Source organism: Bos mutus, chromosome 7 (assembly GCF_027580195.1).
Source record: "Bos mutus isolate GX-2022 chromosome 7, NWIPB_WYAK_1.1, whole genome shotgun sequence".
NCBI classification, from domain to species: domain Eukaryota; kingdom Metazoa; phylum Chordata; class Mammalia; order Artiodactyla; family Bovidae; genus Bos; species Bos mutus.
In genome coordinates, this window is record NC_091623.1 from 106,866,696 (window position 1) to 106,886,583 (window position 19,888).

General features: G+C 40.0%; 2 protein-coding genes across 2 annotated transcripts in view; one reads left to right on the forward strand and one right to left on the reverse strand.

Annotated features, from left to right (window-relative positions):
- The window catches only part of SGCD (sarcoglycan delta), a 1,106,775-nt gene that overhangs the window by 218,277 nt on the left and 868,610 nt on the right, over nucleotides 1-19,888 (forward strand). The window lies entirely within an intron of this gene.
- On the reverse strand, nucleotides 9,844-10,110 carry LOC102277538 (histone H4). The gene has a single exon (XM_014482099.2). The coding sequence runs from the start codon at nucleotides 10,108-10,110 to the stop codon at nucleotides 9,844-9,846; it is 267 nt and encodes an 88-aa protein (XP_014337585.2).

Consider the following 19,888-nt stretch of genomic DNA (forward strand, 5'->3'; position numbering starts at 1 on the left):
GAAAGTGTATTTTCTCCTCTCCATTTTAAAGGAAGTATAGTTTCAGCCTGTGAATCATTAAGTGCCAGTAATACCCATAGCTATTTTATTCCAATAAACCTTAAAAACAGTTGGTTTGCTTAGCAAACATTCAGAAGATAGAAAGTGTGCATTTTCCAAAGGGATCTTCTTTAATACTTGATGACAAATGGGGTCCTGATGGAACAGTACTGTAAATATCTCTATAAATAACCATCATTTTCTCCTTTATTCACCCGCTCTTCCACAATGCCTTTATGCAGAGAACATTCTCATATTATGGAGGGAGAGCTTTATCTGGTGATTAAGTATCTCTCTGAAAATCACCAGAATGCCACTTCTAGGATGGCATGCATTTGAAAAATAAGATTATAAGAACCACAGCAAAGATTATAGACCTTTTTGACTGGGATGAATATATAATAGCAGTTACTTCCAAGGGCAAGAAAAGAGTGTCTCTTTTAAGAGAGGTCATCAATGCATCAGTTTCCAAGAATTACTGCACAATTCTTCCACGGTTTTCCAGACTCTTAACAAAGTGAGAGGCTCTTGAACTTTACTGTGAATCTTTCATGGAAGACTTTAGTCAAAAATATTAATGTCCTTACCAGTATTGGGCACATGAAGTTCTCTAAACAGTTTAACAAATAAAGGCAAATTTGGGATTTTTTTTTTCAGGGAATTCAAGATAAAATCCGATAATTTATGAATTATTACTAGAGAATGAATATTTTTAAGATGAAATTACAATATAATATTTTAATTATACTAACAGAAGCAGAGGATATTAAGAAAAGGTGGCAAAAATACACTATACAAAAAAGATCTTAATGGTGCAGATAACCATTATGGTGTGATCATTTACCTAGAGCCAGACATCCTAGAGTACAAAGTCAAGTGGGTCTTAGGAAGTATCACTACAAACAAAACTAGTGGAGGTGATGGAATTCCAGCTGAGTTATTTCAAATCCTAAAAGATGATGATGTGAAAGTGCTGCACTCAATATGCCAGCAAATTTGGAAAACTCAGCAGTGGCCACAGGACTGGAAAAGGTCAGTTTTCATTCCAATCCCAAAGAAAGGCAATGCCAAAGAATGTTCAAACTACCATACGATTGCAGTCATCTTACTCGTTAGCAAAATAATGCTCAAAATTCTCTAAGAAGGTTTCAATGGTGTGTGAACTGAGAACTTCCAGATGTTCAAGCTGGATTTAGAAAAGACAGAGAAACAAATCAAATTGCCCACATCTGTTGGATCATTGAAAAAGCAAGAGAGTTCCAGAAAAACATCTACTTCTGCTTTATTGACTATGCCAAAACCTTTCGACTGTGTGGATCACAACAAATTGGAAAATTCTTCCAGAGATGGAAATACCAGACCACCTTACCTGCTTCCTGAGAAATCTGTATGCAGGTCAAGAAGCAACATTTAGAACTGGACATTGAACAATGGACTAGTTCCAAATTGGGAAAGGCGTACGTGAAGGCCATATATTGTCATCCTGTTTATATAACTTGTATGCAGACTACATCATGGGAAATGCTTGGCTGCATGAAGTACAAGCTGGAATCAAGATTGCTGGGAGAAATAACCTCAGCTGTGCAAATGACACCACCCTTACGGCAGGAAGCAAAGAGGAACTAAAGAACCTCTTGATGAAAGTCAAAGAGGAGAGTGAAAAATTGGCTTAAAACTCAACATTCAAAAAACTAAGATCATGGCATCTGGTCCCATCATTTCATGGCAAATAGATGGGGAAACAGTGGAAACAGTGTCAGACTTTATTTCTGGGGGCTCCAAAATCACTGCAGATGGTGACTGTAGCCATGAAATTAAAAGATGCTTGCTCCTTGGAAGAAAATCTATGACAAACCTAGACAGCATATTAAAAATCAGTGACATTATTTTGCCAACAAAGGTCCATCTACTCAAAGCTTTCATTTTTCCAGTAGCCATGTATGGTTGTGAGAGTTGGACCATAAAGAAAGCTGAGTACCAAATAATTGATGCTTTTGAACTGTAGTGTTGGAGAAGACTCTTGAGAGTCCCTTGGAGAGCAAGGAGATCCATCCAGTCAGTCCTAAAGGAAATCAGTCCTGAATATTCATTGGAAGGATTGATGCTGAAGCTCTAATACTTTGGCCATCTGATCCAAAGAACAGACTCATTAGAAAAGACCCTGATGCTAGGAAATATTGAAGGCGGGAGGAGAAGGAAATGAAAAGGATGAGATGATTGGATGGTATCACTGACTCAATGGACATGAATTTGAGCAACATCTGGGAGTTGGTGATGGACAGGGAAGCCTGGCATGCTGCAGTCCATGGGGTCACAGAGTTCGACGTGACTGAGCTACTGAACTGCACTGCACTGAATGTTTTAATAATCTGGGAGTCAAAGGCAAGTGATAGCCATATTTAGAGTAGGTTGATGATATCATGTATGCTCATTTTTTTCAGATGTAAAATGTTTAACCATTATTTAAAACAAATCTGCATATTATTATGAATTATTCATTTTCAAATTTTGTACTGTAGAAGATCTATAGCGGGTGGTTGGTTGAAGATGGGAAATAATTGTGGGATCGTGGCCTAGATTCATCATCTTTACTTGACTAGCCTCTCTCCACAGTATCCTCAGCTAACCCAGGATCCCTTTTTACCCATTTTTAGATGGAAGTTCTGCCTAATATATCCTGTATGAAAAGGTTCTTCTATCCAGTATGGAAGTTTAAGAATTAGTGATTCAGGTAAAAATGCAAAAGACTTAAAGCTTCTTTCTATCTCTCTCTCTTTATTTTTAAATAATAAGATTGCAGAATTCTAGTGACAGATTTTAGTAAATTAAGCAGTGTAAGAAATCCAGCAGAGATAAGTTAGGTGATAGACAAGTCAAATTAGGGAGGAAAGTCAGTCTTGAGCTTTGATCCCAAGAAGGTCATTAGACTTCCTAGCTCAGGGACTTTTAGCCAAGATAGTTGCTTGGTGGTTGTACATCATGTCAGTTCTGATAATAAAAAATATCCACAAAGCACCATGAAAAAGCACAACACCAGGATGACAAATTTGAGTGAGTCAGTGCAAAAGAACTAACTAAAAGATGGACTATACTGCCTACAGATAGAATGATTTTTCCTCCTTGAGGGAAAAAGCAATAAATGGTACATAATCTGTCTCTTTGTAGGAAAAGAGAAAATGAATCACAGACACAAAAAATTCCCAATTTTAGGGTAGTGCACTGTCAAATGGATGATACTCCCTTAACCTGATGATTCATTTATGTTCTATTTCTTTAATTGCTTTAGAATCTGCTATATAAATATTTGGTTTTTGTTTCTCGAAAAGGGGAGCTATACAGCTTATGCATGAAAATTGTGAGAGGATCATTTGAGGGTCTAATTTCGTATTTAGCTGCTTGTTCCATTCCAGAGTTGACTTCAGTGGCTGTCATATCAAAGATAAGTAGGGTAAATGTCAGCTGAATAGCAATGTGTTATATGCCATTACCTGTGTGATCACGAACGTGATGTTGCCACTTATAGAAAGGCCACAGCCCATATTAGTCTATGAAATCCAGGATTTCTAGGGTCTCAGGATGTACAGCTTATTCAATTTTGACCACCATTTTCAAATATTGCTTGTTGTATATAAATTAAAACTTTTTCCCACAAGCTTTATTTCTGTATTTTATTCTTGAAGTTTACAGAAGGTAATCTTCTATGAGTGTGCTAAATGTAGTCCCCCGAAGAATCCTTTACCTGGGCCTGCCAAATCATAAGCAAAGATAAATGGGTTGAAATCTAAACATCCTCTTGACTTCAGTAGCTTTTGGGCACAGATAAGTTCCGAGTGGTATACATGTTGGATCGGTCAAAAAGTTCATTGCGGTTTTTCACAAATGTCTTATTGGTCAACCCAATGTTTCCTACAGTCTGATTCTTGCTCAGACCTGCTAGTATTGAGCCTCCCACCCACTGGGCAGTCTTATAGAGAGCACTGAAAGTGCTGAAGTGGCTCCTCTGTCAGTCAGATTTACGATGTAACGGCCACTGCGTTTTTCTTCTCTTGCTTCTGTTCCAGTGTTGATGTTCTCTGCTTATGAGTTCATTTGGGAACGTCTCCTTCCTCCACTACTGCCAGTACCCGCCATGGGAACACTAAATGTTATAAAGTGATATGTCCTAAAGCTCTGAAAGTATCATGTCAAGGGGTTAGATCAGAGATGTGGCATGAAAAAATAGGATGGCTGGATTTCCAATCAGTGACCCTTTTGTCACCTGTACTACACACACCAGCTCTGTTGTGCTGTGCATCTTATAGGGTCTCGCAGAAGATCAACCTCTTCAGCTACTGCCTGCAGCTTCTTCTCTAAAGGGACAGCCCCAGTCTGAGGAGGTGGGCAATAGCCTTCCACACATTAACCACTCAATCTCTGGCCCAAGGACTTTGTTCATAAAACTCTTTCTCTTTCCAAGTGTTCGTCCTCTCCATAATTAGATTTAGATGGAAAGTATGGTCAGAAACTCCATTTATTCCCAGCTTTGACAGCACTGATACTTCCCTTGGTAATACCTCCCTTGTGTAGAAATCACAAGAATTTTACCAACTAGTGATTTGATGACTCTTGCGCTCACCATATTCGGAGAAGGCGATAGCACCCCACTCCAGTACTCTTGCCTGGCAAATCCCATGGATGGAGGAACCTGGTAGGCTGCAGTCCATGGGGTCCTGAAGAGTCAGACACAACTGAGCGACTTCACTTTCACTTTCATGCATTGGAGAAGGAAATGGCAACCCACTCCATGTTCTTGCCTGGAGAATCCCAGGGACGGGGATTCCGTCTCTGGGGTCACACAGAGTCGGACACGACTGAAGTGACTTAGCAGCAGCAGCAGCAGCGCACCATATTAGGGGCATGAAAAGACGCCATACTTGGGTGAAATCCCAGATGTGTCTAAGCACCATGTCATCTCTACAGATGGTGTTGTAGAGGAATAGGAATACACTATGGAAACTTCAGAGAGGGTAGGTGCATTAACACGTACCACTAGTGTTTTCTGCAGTGCTTCATATTAGCTTTTGTTCACCTTCAAAGCATTTCTCTGTGCTGGCGATAACACTGAGAAATTACACATCAGTGGGAAAACTGCTTTCCACATTTTTCTTTTAATGATTTGTGCTTCTCACTGGGGCATGAACACCTTGGGTTCTGTCCAAATGGTATTCAGGACGAGTTTCTTCAAACAGTGCCAAGATGAAGTGGTACAGCCTGCTCGGTGCATGGTAACCACAGAGTAAGTCATTTTGTTCCAACTCATATGGCTTTTGTATTTTAAGCGCAATTTGGAAGCCAGATTGTAGTGTTGAATGTATTTTCCCTCACTACATGGCTTTCATTTGTTCACACTAATTTCCTTTGGAAAGGAACACGATAACCAGTTTATCTTAGTCCTGAATGACCTGTTTTGAACAAGGATGAAGGTAGTGAGGAGAGATGGGAAGAGTCCAGACCAGGTTGGTTTATGTAAGAGAAATGATGGAAGGAACTGGGAATGATTACCCAGGTGAAGGGACAAGTTAGGGATGAGTCTAGTCTATAAAGGACTGAAGAGATTTCATTGAATTTTTCAGAAATTCTGTAAACATTGACCTTTCCCAGTTTGACCACTCTTAGCACTAATTAGTACCTTATATTTTTGCTGTTGAGCTCATTCAATTAAGCATTTAAACAGATATCATGCCTTATTGTTATTTGATTGTTTTACATACCTAGTTTTTGTTTCTTCAATAATTATAAGCACCTTTAAATTCAGGAATTTGTCATTCCTTTCTTTAGGCAAAACTTATGATTATTACATTGAATTACATGTGAAGGTACCTTTTTTTTTTTTTAAATGATATAAGTCCATAACATTGTAAACATGTGGTGGAATTTAGTCTCTGCTTACTATGCAAAATTCAGAGGCAAAAATATTAGGACTTTTAAAACAGATTCTTCTTTATTGGGCTCAGGAATATAGGTTGGAAATTCAAATCCAGAACAGAACAGACCATAAGAAATTGCTGATAAGCTTTTATTTAGCATAAAACTCATAAAATTTCAAACTCTCTTGGTCCTTTGGGGCCACTTATCCAATGCCCTCATTTTATTAATGGGCAAATCAAGGGTCAGAGACACAAGTGACTCACCTCAGGTCTCAGTGAGAGTGAATGGAAGGGAACCTGAACTTGGATCTTCCTTTCCCAGTATTGTGCCTTATATTGATAACACTGTTGTGGTTTTCACAGTGTACCAGGATCCCGTCAACAGGCTTGGCATCACATTTTGATGAAGTTATAAATGTCTTTCTGTAATAAATGGGGCTATATATTATCATTACAATAGGCATTTGGTTGCCTTTCAGCATCAAGTGTTACTGCAAGGCTGTGACCAAGATCTTACATCTGTTTAACAAGTAATTCATTTTCATTTCTACTATGTGCCAAGCACTGGGCCAGGTGCAGAGAGCCCAGTGTTCTAGATGACATTAAGGTGTGCTTCTTGGCTCTTACTTCTGCTGATTGTCCCCAGTGGTATATGTAGCCTGAAGTCTAGTCAAATCAGTATCCCACATGGCAGATAGCCCTGCCACAGTGATAGCCAAATCCTTGGCCATAGGCAATAAAGAAAAGTGGACATGATAATTTAATGGCCAAAATAGACTCTGCTGTATAAGTTTATGTGTAATAGTTACACAGATTTTTTTCAGGCATCTCCAAACTTACTTTTTGGTATATATAATTTTTTTATGGTTACATACTATATATAATTATAAAGAGAAATATAATCATAATAGTTATATATTGAGTCACTGCATGTATTCTTCAATAGATTCTGAAATGAAAACAATTATTTTGTTGGAGAGAAGTGTCCCTCTCCTACACATAATTTGTCCCCTACAAAAGATAGAAGGAATTTCTATGCTTAGAATGCTACCACCTGGCAGTAAACTTGATTATCAATTCACGTGGCTTTTACCAGCTTTGAAGCCAGGCAATTCTTGTCAAATTTTTAGTTTGAAGAAATGTGTATTATTTCACATTTTGAACCTTGGGTATTTATTATGACATTCTTTCAGATTTGCATAATTCAAAGTTGCATAAAATTAGACTGCAATGTTTTCTCAGGAGGGTGGAAAACAAAAAAAGTTGGGACCTTTGAGCAGGTGGTATAAACATTCACAAAAGTAGAAGATGTAATCCTTATTCTTAAATAGCATCAGCTGCATTAGGAAAATCAAACAGATGTATATAAAGCACATGAGTACATTCCAAAGCAGTATTTCTCAGCCTTTTTGCCATTATGCTCCCCAAGAACTTTTCTAGAATTTTTTTTTCTAATTGCCCTCTACTCCATGGAAATTTATATTACAGATCTACTGTTTATGTTCTATCTGTATATGTGTGCTTCATACACAATTTTAGTAAGATTTTTAATTCCCCAGTAACCAGTTTTCATCCTCTTAGGGGTATAATTTCCCTCATTTAGAATGCATGATTTAAATAATACATGCCTAAGTATATGATAATAAAATAAAACCCAGGTTAACTACATATAAGACCCTGACGATGAGAGTAATAGACACAGGGCATGGACAAAAATGTATAAATCAGTGGCTACGGATGAAATATGAAAAATCAAAATTAACCAATACTTAATTAAATTTTGACATGTACACACTAACTTAAAATGGATAACCAATAAGGTCCTACTTTATAACACAAAGAACTGCTCAGTGTCATGTGGAAGCCTTGATGGGAGGGCGAGAATACATGTATATTTTAGACTGAGTCCCTTTGCTGTCCACCTGAAACTATCACCACATTGTAAATCAGCTGTACTCCAATATAAAATGAAGTTTAAAAAGATGTTTGTGAAACATAATATTGTACCAGTTTCACGTTTTGTTCCATGCTAAGCTCTAAAAAATTATATTACATTTGAAAAGAGTTTGTAAGTTAGATTTTCTCACTTCTTAATAATCCCTGAAAAAATGAGTTACTTATAACCAAAGTTCAAAAACTGAATTATTGAAAACATTGCAAAATCTTTGTAGCAACACGCACACACACATACACACACATATTTAAAGTGGGACATGAGTACATTTAATATATGTCACATAATGTTGGGTGGCAGTTCCAAAAATAGGCTTGGGAAGACTTCCTCGGGAGTGAAAGCTGAGTCCCACCTTGACTGCGCCGTGGGTACTGTGCCAGAATTGGTATATGGAAGACAGAGGGAAGCAGAAGGAGGTGGCAGCTCCCCTTGGACATAAGTGGTTGGTATCTTTATATATGTGTTAAAGAAAAATACTTAACAGAATTAATTATCTTTGGTTAAGGAGCCCTTTTAACAAGGCCCCGAAGGCCATATATTCATTGTACAAACTGAGTTCTTAGCAAGTGTGAAACATACAGAGATGTATACACAGACCCACCCTGAAAACAAAGAAGATATGTGCCATTTTTTTTACTGTTTTCCAACAGAATCCTGTTACTTCCTGTGAGCCCCATTTAAGTTTGTTTTTAATTGGGGGGGTTGTTGGGAGGAAGTGATAACAAAAGACAAAACAGAAGTTGGATGTGATATAAATTGTTTCAGAAATAACTTGGGTTTATTCTGCTTATATTTTAGGTGATTAGTGTTTTAAAGTTTCTAAAAATCTTAAATTATGACTTTTAGTACAGTGTGACAAGAGGTCACTGATCTTGAGTTTTCACCACAGGTGGCCCTACTTTCCTGGTTATCATGGGCGGTGATAATCTTCTTTTTGACAGATAGGGTTTAGGAGTTGTCCCACATTGAACTTGGATTTATTATGAACATCAGGTCTGTATTGATCTTCATTTTTCCAACCTCATTTCTTGTTTCTTTCAAGTTACCCCTGGGAGATCTGTAATATTAGGGCTACAGAGGATGCCTTGTTGTTGAGAAAAGTTTGAAAAGTTGGCTGTGGTTATGTTTCAAGTTTACATTTAGAATTTCAGGGAAAGGAAGTTGAACTGGATTGGAATGTTGGTAATAGTAACAGCTTGCAATTATGGGACATTCAGACTTTTTCAGATTTCAGTGTTGTCACTTTACAAGCTTCTTACAGATGTCCACAGGAGGAATATGTGCATTCTAGAATCTTTGAAAGATAATCAGGGAAGTGAAATGACTTGTCTATAATTATCTAGCCAGCCTATTACTTGGCTTCCTTCTATTTGCTGTTGTTTAAACTGTGACCCTCTTGCTCTTTTATAACTTTTATTTTTCCCTTTTTTTTGGGGGGGTAATGTTTTGTTATTTTTTAAATTTATTTTTCACTTTTCTCCTTGTACTTTTCTTTTTTAATTTTATTTAAAGTACATCTGTATTGAGCAGTTCCAAGTCTCATATAATGAAGGTAAAATCAGTCATTACATGTAAAACACTGCTTGCCTTTGAATTTGACATTTTGGCCATAACTTTATCTTCTCACCCCTGGAAATATGCCCCTCCTGTTTGCAGTGATCTTTGGTAAAACATCTCACCTCTGAACTCCGTTTGCTCACGGCCAAATGGAGAATTTGTTACCCATTACTGCTTGAGAGGGATTACCTTGACGTCCTCTGGGTGAACAGTATCACTTGAGGAGGTTCCCTTGGTGTCAAATGAGATTGCTAGTGGTATAGACCCACCTTGCAGGACTGGTGAAGAGTGAATGCAAGTTGGGTACAAAAAAATCAAGCTCCTGAGGGCAAATCGGAAAGCTTAACCGCCGAGACCGTAGAGGGTACGGCCCTGGCGCTTGAGAGCCTAGACCACATCTATGGCGGTGACAGTCTTCCGCTTGGCGTGCTTGGTGTAGGTGACCGCGTCCCGGATCACGTTCTCCAGAAATACTTTTAGGACCCTACGGGTCTCCTTGCAAATGAGCCCAGAGATGCGCTTCACACCACCACGACGAGCCTGGCAGCGGATAGCAGGCTTAGTGATGCCCTGGATGTTGTTGCACAGAACCTTGCGGTGGCGCTTAGCGCCGCCTTTCCCCCGGCCTTTGCCGCCTTTGCCGCGTCCGGACATGGCTTCCCGAGGAGCAAATCAACAGCAACTAACAAGCTGGTTGTATGGTGTTGTCCATAGAAAATAAATGATGTAAGGCTTGCTCTTCTCATTAGACGTTTTGCTACTTAGAATAAAGTTATTGATCAAAGTTGAGCTTTGAGAGTTAAGGGGTATGTTTTTAATGGAAACATCACTAGCATCCCAGCCAACTGGAAAGTAAACTTTTCTAAATAGCAAACAAAAGATCACTGGCAACTTTGCTCCTAGAAATACTGATATGCCAGGCTTAAAGATGGCTCCTCAGTAGAGAACTCACTCTTCTCTCATGTGGCGAATCTGTTTTGGTGGAAAGATGGCCAAGGGTGTGCACCTCTACAAAGGTTGGCAGTGAGATGGGTTTATTCCCAATGAAGGGCCTACTTTTTTGCAAAGGGCCAGAGCTCTTCTAATGTCACCACTAATAAGACTTTTTCAAAGAGCCCTTGGGCTTCTTTCAGTGTGTCTGGTTGCAGAGGAGAATTCTCTTAAAGTAGGAATTAATGGTTTTATTTACTTTGTTAGGAAGAGCATATGTTTGAGTTATATTTTTTGGCTACATTTCTCTTGATCTCCAACTCATAACTGAATTCTAATGCCTCGAGGCATTTGCCAGATGGCCACATCTTAGGAATGGTCCAAATTTTTATTCAGGTGATTCTCTTTCATATTTCACCCCCCTCAAAAGAATGAAAAATATATTTGCTCAAGATATAAACATTTTGATATGAATGTACCTTTCTTTTAAGCAAGAGAAAAAGGAAATAGTAACACTGGTCTCCTGGAAATTTACCAGTAAATATAGATAGCCAGAACAGAACTTATAAATGGGTAAAGTGATATGATGTAGTTTATACAGGAAAGTGAGGCCATATACTTCTAGAACACCAAACTTGCCTTATCTACTTCATCTCTTTCTAATAGGAACAAGGTAGTGGAAGAGGAAGGATAATTAATCCTTGATTAGATCCTGTTATTACTTGCCAGTAGCCATTGGATTTCCATTTCCATTTCTAGTTTCTGAGACGTCTTTCTTTTGTGATCCCTTGAGTCAACAGTTGTCTAAATTTCCATGTTTTATTTTCTCCTTTTCTTCCATAGATCAGCTTGGTAAATAAGTATGTCTGGTCTCTCATTATCTTTCCTGTTTGAAACACATACTTTAAGAGATGAAGAAGAAGGCTGAAATTGGTGCTTGTAAAAAGCTTCTAGCTTGCTGATATGCATTGCTTCCATGGAGTAGTTTCCTGATCCCTATTTTGAAGTTTATTTTTAGATAACACTAACAAAACACTAGCCAGTTTGAATTCATTTTCCTGTTTTCAGAAAACAGTGAATTGGCAGATATTCAGAGAACTGGCAGATGTTCTGAGAACCAGGGCTTCCCTGGTAGCTCAGCTGGTAAAGAATCTGCCTGCAATTCAGGAGACCCTGCTTCGATTCCTGGGTCAGGTAGTTCCCCTGGAGAGGGGAATGGCTGCCCATTTCTGTATTCTTGCCTGGGAAATCCCATGCATAGAGGAGCCTGGCAGGCTACAGTCCATGGGGTCCCCAAAGAGTCAGACATGATCAGTGACTAACACTTTCAGAGAACTAAAAAGAACATAGGACATATCAGAATAGAATTTTGGAGCTGGAAGTGGAACTAAACACCATCCAATCTAATCCTTTCTTACTGCAGGCAAAGACATGTGAGTTCAAAGAAGTTAAGTTCCTTCCTAGTACATAGTTGAGCTGGGACATGAGCACTTACTTTTCCACTTTTTGCCCAGTGCTTTTCCACTGTCAAAAAGAATTATAATACAACAAGCAGGACCAAAGTTATAAAACTTCCATTCCAGACAGGGATTTGCCTCAAATGAAGTTTACTTAGCAATTCTAGTTCTGTCTCCTGCCTACTTTTTCCTCCTTAATTATTGTTGTTAATTTGTGTTTATTGATTCATCTGCCAGGTGAACTATTTCATTGCACAAGCTGGTATTATAAACCCTCTTAGAGATTACACACTAAAAAGGACAAAATGTGGCTGTAATTTAAAACCTTGTTTTCCAGGACTTTACCAACATTTCTCTTATCTTCTAAAATAGATTTTTCTTTGTAGCAGTCTGTTCAGCACCAATCACAAGATTGTTGGAAGGATGAGAAACTGATTTCTTTTCCTTTCCTGTTCTTATTTCATTATTACCCCTTTACCTTTTCAAACTCTGCTTCATTACTTCTTTTGGAGGATGGATTGACTAGTTTATTGATTTATTCAATAAATATTATATTTGGTGACTACTATATGCCAGTCTTAGGCTGAACTCTGGGAAACAGAAAGACAAAAAAAGTACTGAGTTCCTGAGTTCCTGTGGACTTATCATCTAGCATAGGGAGGAGGAAACCTGTGGCAGAGGGACCAACTGGGATGAAGTGGCAAGAGCAGTTTCTTGTCTTTTTTTGCAGCATGACATAGACAGAAAATGATAATATTGTATGACAAATGGCAGGACCCTGGTGGTAATTTGGAAGCCTGAGAGGTTATTCTTGGATAGATGCAAATGAGTGATATTATAATAGAGCTTGGCTGTGCACAGCCCTTAGCACGCAGCTGTTAGTATGTGCCATTACCCCACACCCTGTTACCAGGCAGCAGTTACCCCGGGACTGTTAGTGGTCCTGCTTAGCCATTGGTCGGTAATGCAGTGGGCCCCTCCCCCAAGCGACCAGCTGTCAATAAATGACCGTTAGTGGTCCTGCTCAGTCATTGGTTGGTACTGCAGTGGACCCCTCCCCCAAGCGATCAACTGTCAATGAGTGACCGTTAGTGGTCCTGTTCAGCCATTGATTGGCACAACAGTGGGCCCCTGTATCAAGTGACCAGTTGTCAGTAAGTGACCCTTAGTGGGCCCATGGGGCTTCCCTGGTGGCTCAGACAATAAAGAATCCACCTGCAATGCAGAAGATGTCAGTTCGATTCCTGCATTGGGAAGATCCTCTGGAAAGGGAATGGCTACCCACGCCAGTATTCTTGCTTGGAGAATCCCATGGACAGAGGAGCCTGGCAGACTATAGTCCATGAGGTCACAAAAAGTTGCACATGTCTGAGTGACTAAGCACAAGTGGGCTAATTTCAGCCAACAGTCAGAGGAGAGGTGGTCTTCAGGCTGAGAGTGAGGTAAGAGGCGGATCCTGACCTTCTCTCCTCAGGATCATCAGGTGAGCTGGAGCCAAGGGAACAGGTTGGGGGCTGTGTCCTGCAGGGCTCTGGAGCTGCCCATGCCAAGTCCACACACTGTCTCGGCCCAGACCTTGAGGTGGCAGTGAACCTCTCCCTCATCCCTGTCTCTGCAACCTAATGACAGCAGCTGTCTACTTGGGTCATAGTCTGAGAGACCTGTCCCCATGGTGCCAGTGGTTTGAGGAGCTTGAGGGCCAGTTGGGTCCTAGGCACCTGGCTCCCTCAGTGATGACAGGTGAGCAGGGTTTGGGGACCTGGCACTGAGCGTACTGCTAGCTGGGCTCTGCCTCCTCTGAGCCAAGACCAGGACCTCGGAGGGTGAAAGTTGTGTCTTGTGACATTGCCCTTTCTTGTCAAAACAGAGAATAACATTTGTTTGGTGAAGATTTATAGGAACATGACTAGCTGACTGTGACCTGACCTCAAGAACAAAGGATCTGACACCAAGACGTTCACAACAATTAACCACGCATCTCTCTCACCTTTCCTAGAAAAGGGCTTTGCTGCAAGCTTTTGGGGAATTTGGGGTTTTTAAGGCACGAGCCACCTGTCTCCTTGCATGGCCTTCAATAAACCTGTCTCTGCTCCAAATTCCGACGTTTTGGTATTGTTTGGCCTCACTGTGTGATGGGCATATGGACATGAGTTTCTGTAATGGTATGTCCTGCAAACCTCAGGCTCCATATAGCCAGCCCAAGGGTGAGATGATCAACTTCTAGCCCTGGCTAGCTGGTTGGGATGCCCTGCAGTAGTCTTGGAAAGGAAATGTTTTCCTTAAATAAGGAAGTTATAGTAAAAATGGAGGGAAAAAAAAAAAGATTAACCTGAAAGATATTGGGGAAATGGGATTGATATGACTTGGTGAGTAGTTGAGATAAGGGGAAGAAGTTAAGGATTGTTCTTGAGTATGTGACCTGATCACCTGAGTGTATGATGATGCCATATACTGAGATGGTAAATCTTAAAGTAGATGGAAAAAGAGGAGGTAGAAGCTGTGATTATGCTTGAATTAGGTCCTTGAATGAAGTGCAGACAATTTCCAACAGAATTGACTGGGGCCTGGAAAGGGCCGGGCTAGTTTAAACTCTGCTCAAGCCTGACAAGTTAAGGAAAATATAGCTGTTTGGAGATCTCTGCCTTTGCCCCTGAGTCCTGATATGACTTTTGAAGATATGGTTTCTATTAAATGCTGCTGCTGCTAAGTCGCTTCAGTTGTGTCTGACTCTGTGCGACCCCATAGACGGCAGCCTACCAGGCTCCCCTGTCCCTGGGATTCTCCAGGCAAGAACACTGGAGTGGGTTGCCATTTCCTTCTCCAATGCATGAAAGTGAAAAGTGAAAGTGAAGTCGCTCAGTCGTGTCTGACTCGTAGCAACCCCATGGACTGCAGCCTACCAGGCCCCTCCATCCGTGGGATTTTCCATGCAAGAGTACTGGAGTGGGTTGCCATTGCCTTCTCCTTCTATTAAATAGTAAAGTTTTAAATAAGGAACAATAGTTTGTATAAATTTGTAGTGGGGTGTGGTGAGTTTTCAATTGATGGTTCTGTGCAATGGAGACTCTGAAATGGAGAGTTTGAACACAGAAGATTTATTGGGGGTTCTCGTTAGAGATAATCCTATAGAGAAGTGATGAGAGGAAGAATGGACAGAGGGAAAAGCAGATTTGGAATGAGAAGTCAGCCAGTTCAACCTGGAGCTCTGGATGCCACTTCATGGTACTGAACATGGAGGCAAAAGGGCCTGGTCTTTCTATCCCCACATGAACCATTTTTCTGTGCCTGCCTTCCAGAAGAGGGCATAACTTTAATGCACAAGAGAACTTGAATGGCACAGTTCTCAGAACAGGCCAGTGTCCAGCCAGTGAGGGACATAGCTGTGAGCCGTTAGCAGCCGATATTGCAAGTAGATGGAGGAGAGTAGGATAGCTATGCCAGATCTGAAGAAGGGATCTGGGGTGGAACCCTGGAGTATCCACCACTCTGATAAGTGAAGGTTTCTGGTAGGCAGTCTCCATAAGCCTGGCTTAGAGAGGCAAACTTGGCATTCACTACTGTGTAGAAGATCACTGAGGTCATGGATATGATCACTGTGTACAAAGAAGAATTAGAACAGAACCTTGGGCAATATCAAAACTTAAGGAGTAAGGTAAATAAGGGAGCCCGAAACATAAAGAGTGTCTCAGGAGGTTGGAAACTCAAGGAATACTGGTCATTGGATCCAGGTAAAAAAGGCACATCAGCAGTGTGCAGTGTTGCAAATCAACCTGTCTGTGGAACAGAAACAGAATCACCAGCACAGAGAGCAGGCTGATGGTTGCCTAAAGGGAGGGGCTTGGGGGAGGAATGGACTGGGAGGTTGCGTTTAGCAGATGATAAGTTTTTATATACAGAATGGATAAACAACAAGGTCCTACTGTATAGCACAGGGAACTATATTCAGTATCCTATGGCAAACCAAAATGGAAAAGAATCTATGTATAACCGAGTCATTTTTTAACAGCAGAAATTAACACAATATTGTAAATCAACTATACTTCAATGAAAGATGATGGAAAAAAACCCGAAACAATGCAGTGTGTCAGGAAGGCCTTGAAAATGCCAAGTGGATTTAACAACCAAGGACTGGTTGTGATTTGAGGGAAAGCAGTTTTGTTGGAGTTCTGGAGGCAGAAGCCAGATTGTAGTAGGTGAAGGTAAGAGCAGAAACCGAGAATAAGTGACACAGTGTGCAGACAACTTTATTAAGAGGTTTGTGCCTTAAGGAAGGAGGGTGAGGTACAGCAGAAGGAATGCACAGAATGGAAACTGTTTCACCTTGTTTTACTTGATTTTAGTAAGGGAAAGATTTGAGCATGTGTGAGTGATGATTGGGTAATAGTGAGCTAAGAATCTGAAAAGAGATAGAGGTGAGATGAGGAGGCTGAAGAGGCAGGAGGGGGTCAGATGCAAACTACAAATGGGGTTGGAAGCCTCAGAGTATTTTAGCTATTTAAACTGGAAAGAAAACAGCTCACGTAGAGAGCAGCCCTTTTAAGAACTGCACAATAAATGTTGGTTATAGCAACAGATGGAGTTTGATTCAAACTCCCTATTATCAGAGGCAATGCTGAAAAATACCCACATGCATATAAACCTTCGCTAAAGTCACTGGAAAATACTTAGAAAATGGACTAGGCTTGAAGAGGCAGGGATGAGAGTGCAATCTATAACAGCTTCAAAGTAGCCCTTCAGCTAGAACACTTCAGCCTATTTTAACAAGAATGCTTTAAGCACCTAGTATGTGTAAGGACTAGTGACAAAGATGTATACTGTGCAAAGAGCTGGGAACTTGTACTTGGGACACAGGTTTAATTCTTGACTTATTGAGGACTTTCAGGGAGAATTCATTTATTTGTTAGACAATTTTCCTCCTTAAATCAAAACCATCATTTCTGGTGTTTGAAAATACTAGCTTTATGAGTTTGGCAAGTAGTCAAACTTTGTGGTCCTCTGTTTCCTCATTTTTAATATGTTGTTTGATGATTGCTAGGCCTCCTTTGAGATCTGTTGCTCTGGATTCACAAGATGAGGGCTTTGAGGTGTGACTTAGAAAGAAGACTGTTGGTAGCCATGAATTGTCCCCAGTCCTCAGTACTTGAATTGATAGTATTCAGTGAGATTCATAGAAGTAAAGTGACTTGCCAAAGTCCCACAGTTGGCCCTTGAGGGTCTTGGTAGGAACTTGGCTGAATCCCCATCTCCCATTTGAGTCCTCATTCTTTATTCTCAAGTTCCTACACCTAGGTGATCAATATCCTGTGTGTAATGAGAATACCCACAGAAATAGAGTAAGCATGGATTATCTCCTGAATGGCATTCATTTATGTGGTGCTCATCATTTAAAACATTACTTTCGTGTTAAAATTTAAAATGGCTTAGTAAAGAACAGAATATAAAATTAAAGGAAAAAGGAAGTTGCCAAGAAATTTAATAGTTTATAAAATTACATTTGGTAAGTACTTTCTAAAGTTAATATGTATTTGGGTATTTATTAGCACTACCTTTTGGGTTACAGTCCCAGATGCTGGGTTTGCTTCTTTTCTCTTTGCTAGTAAAAATATTTTGCTGCAAAGGCATGCAAGTACTTTCAAGCAAATGGCAGTATTTTCAGCCCCCAAAGAAAAGTAAATTGTAGAGAAGGAAGGCATGTGAGGTTGACTATTTCATCTGGAAAGACTGATAAATCACCAGAGGCTCCAGCTCAGTCAATGCCCACTGAGAAATGTGGACATCAGACAATGCCCCAGTGATCCAGAGGGTAATGAACAAATGTGTACAGTGGAGAAGAGGTCTATCTCTTATGAGTGCTATTATCATAAGCATACAGGATGAAACATAGTTATTAATTGGGACAGGACAGCACAAGCAGGTGATACCCACCACTGTTAGTAGTATATAGCTCCTTGATGTGATAGAAGATAAATCTCTTATGTGGGTTCACATACTGCATGGAGGTCAGTAAGACTATTCAGGTGCTCTTCAATAAGAGCTTTGTATTTATATACTTTTATTTCACCCTTTTAACATTTTGTATGTTTTCTAAAGTGCATAATATACAAATATAATAGTATATGTGTAATTTACCATGAAGTGCATATATTAAGGAGTATATACTCAAATTTATTATATTAATGGGGTGCATTATCAAGGTTTGGAGGTTTAAAGACAAATCTCTGAAATACCTCTCTGGGCTTTGGCAGTAAATCAGTGGAGCCTTAATCTTTTGTCTGGTACTAATGGTTAAGATCAGAAGTTGTTAGACCTTTAACCACAAAAACTGATTCCTTACTTCAGTGAAGACAGCTGAAAAATGACAAAGATGGCCATTCTTATTTATTTATTTCATGCTCTTTATATAATAGGCTCCTTGTGAATGGATATTTCCACATAAGGCCCTTGGAAAAGCCATCACTGATCGATATGTTAATGTGACAGGCTCTCCAAACTGAGGAATGTCATTGCTTTTTCGATTAGAGTTCTAGAGAAGCAAGAAAAAGCATCACAGAAATTGGACAAACAGATTTGGCTAATGCAAGCAATATTTCTTTACCAGGAGTACTTAGTATTTGTTTAGTGCCTTTTATTTTGGCAATTTACTATTTTTTCCCCCAGCAGAGAGTTATTTACCTGTTTTAACTAGTAAGCTGATCATTATTTTCTTTATGTAACATCTTACAGGTTTTATGATATTTGGTAACTCACAGACACTCTTTAGGTAAATATGATAAATTCAGAATTCTCACACTATGGGTTTGGAAACTGAGTCTTAGAGAAATTAAGGGCCTCATTTAAATTTAATTAATTGAGTCTCTTGGCTAAAGTGTTTTACAGTGTATCACACGACAGGGAAAAAGCAGTATAGGTTAGATGATTAAGAAAATATTTGCTGGTTAGACAAAGAGTAAATACCTCAACTTTTATCCCATAGTCCATAGCATCGTTTTCCCTTGCTCTTCTTGTAAATTGTCTTCCTTTAGATATGGACAAAAAACATTATAATTTTGACTGACACAGAACAACTTTACCAATTTTATCCAACCCCATCATGTCTTGCCATGGCATATGATTCAATGAGGTATGCTGCTAAGTTGCTTCAGTCGTGTCCAACTCTGTGTGACCCCATAGACGGCAGCCCACCAGGCTCCCCGGTCCCTGGGATTCTCCAGGCAAGAATGCTGGAGTGGGTTGCCATTTCCTTCTCCGATGCATGAAAGTGAAAAGTGAAAGTGAAGGCGCTCAGTTGTGTCCGACTCTTAGTGACCCCATGGACTGGAGCCTACCAGGCTCCTCCACCCATGGGATTCTCCAGGCAAGAGTACTGGAGTGGGGTGCCATTTCCTTCTCCGTCAATGAGTTATAAAGAAAGATAAAACATGCGCAAGGCTGTTGACAGAGCAGAAGCGCCTTGGATGAAAGGAAGGGACCTGATTTAGCTAAAGTTTTGGAAAGATGAAGGAAAGGACTAATACTTGGAGCAGCAGGATCACATCTGATCAGCCTTTTTATATGTTTCTTCTTTTCCAGCTACTGACTGCTTAGCCAGAAAAAGGCCTATAGAGGGATACCCAAGAAGTGGTATTAGACTTTCAAGAGAAGGACGCTGAGTTGGGGAGATAAAACATGAAAAATGTGAAGCAGGCAGAAAACCAACAAAGGCAAAGTAGAGTAGTGGAGGAAAGAACCATAAGTTTGGAGTTAAAATATATGGTTTTAAACAGTACTAGCCATGCTCTGCACTAGTTGAATTGTTCATTTTTGTTGTTGAGTTGCTAGCTTGTGTCCAACTCTTTGAAACCCGTTGGACTGCAGCATGACAGGCTCCTCTATCCTCCACTGTCTCGTGGAGTTTGTTCAAATTCATGGCCATTGAGTCATTAGATGCTATCTAACCATCTCATCCTCTCCTGCTCCCTTCCCCTTTGACCTTCGACATTTCCCAGCATCAGGATCTTTTTCAATGAATTGACTCTTTGCATCAGGTGGCCAAAGTATTGCAGCTT

Excerpts from the sequence above, each read along its gene's own strand:
- LOC102277538 (XM_014482099.2), bottom strand. The coding sequence starts at position 10,110 with ATGTCCGGACGCGGCAAAGGCGGCAAAGGCCGGGGGAAAGGCGGCGCT.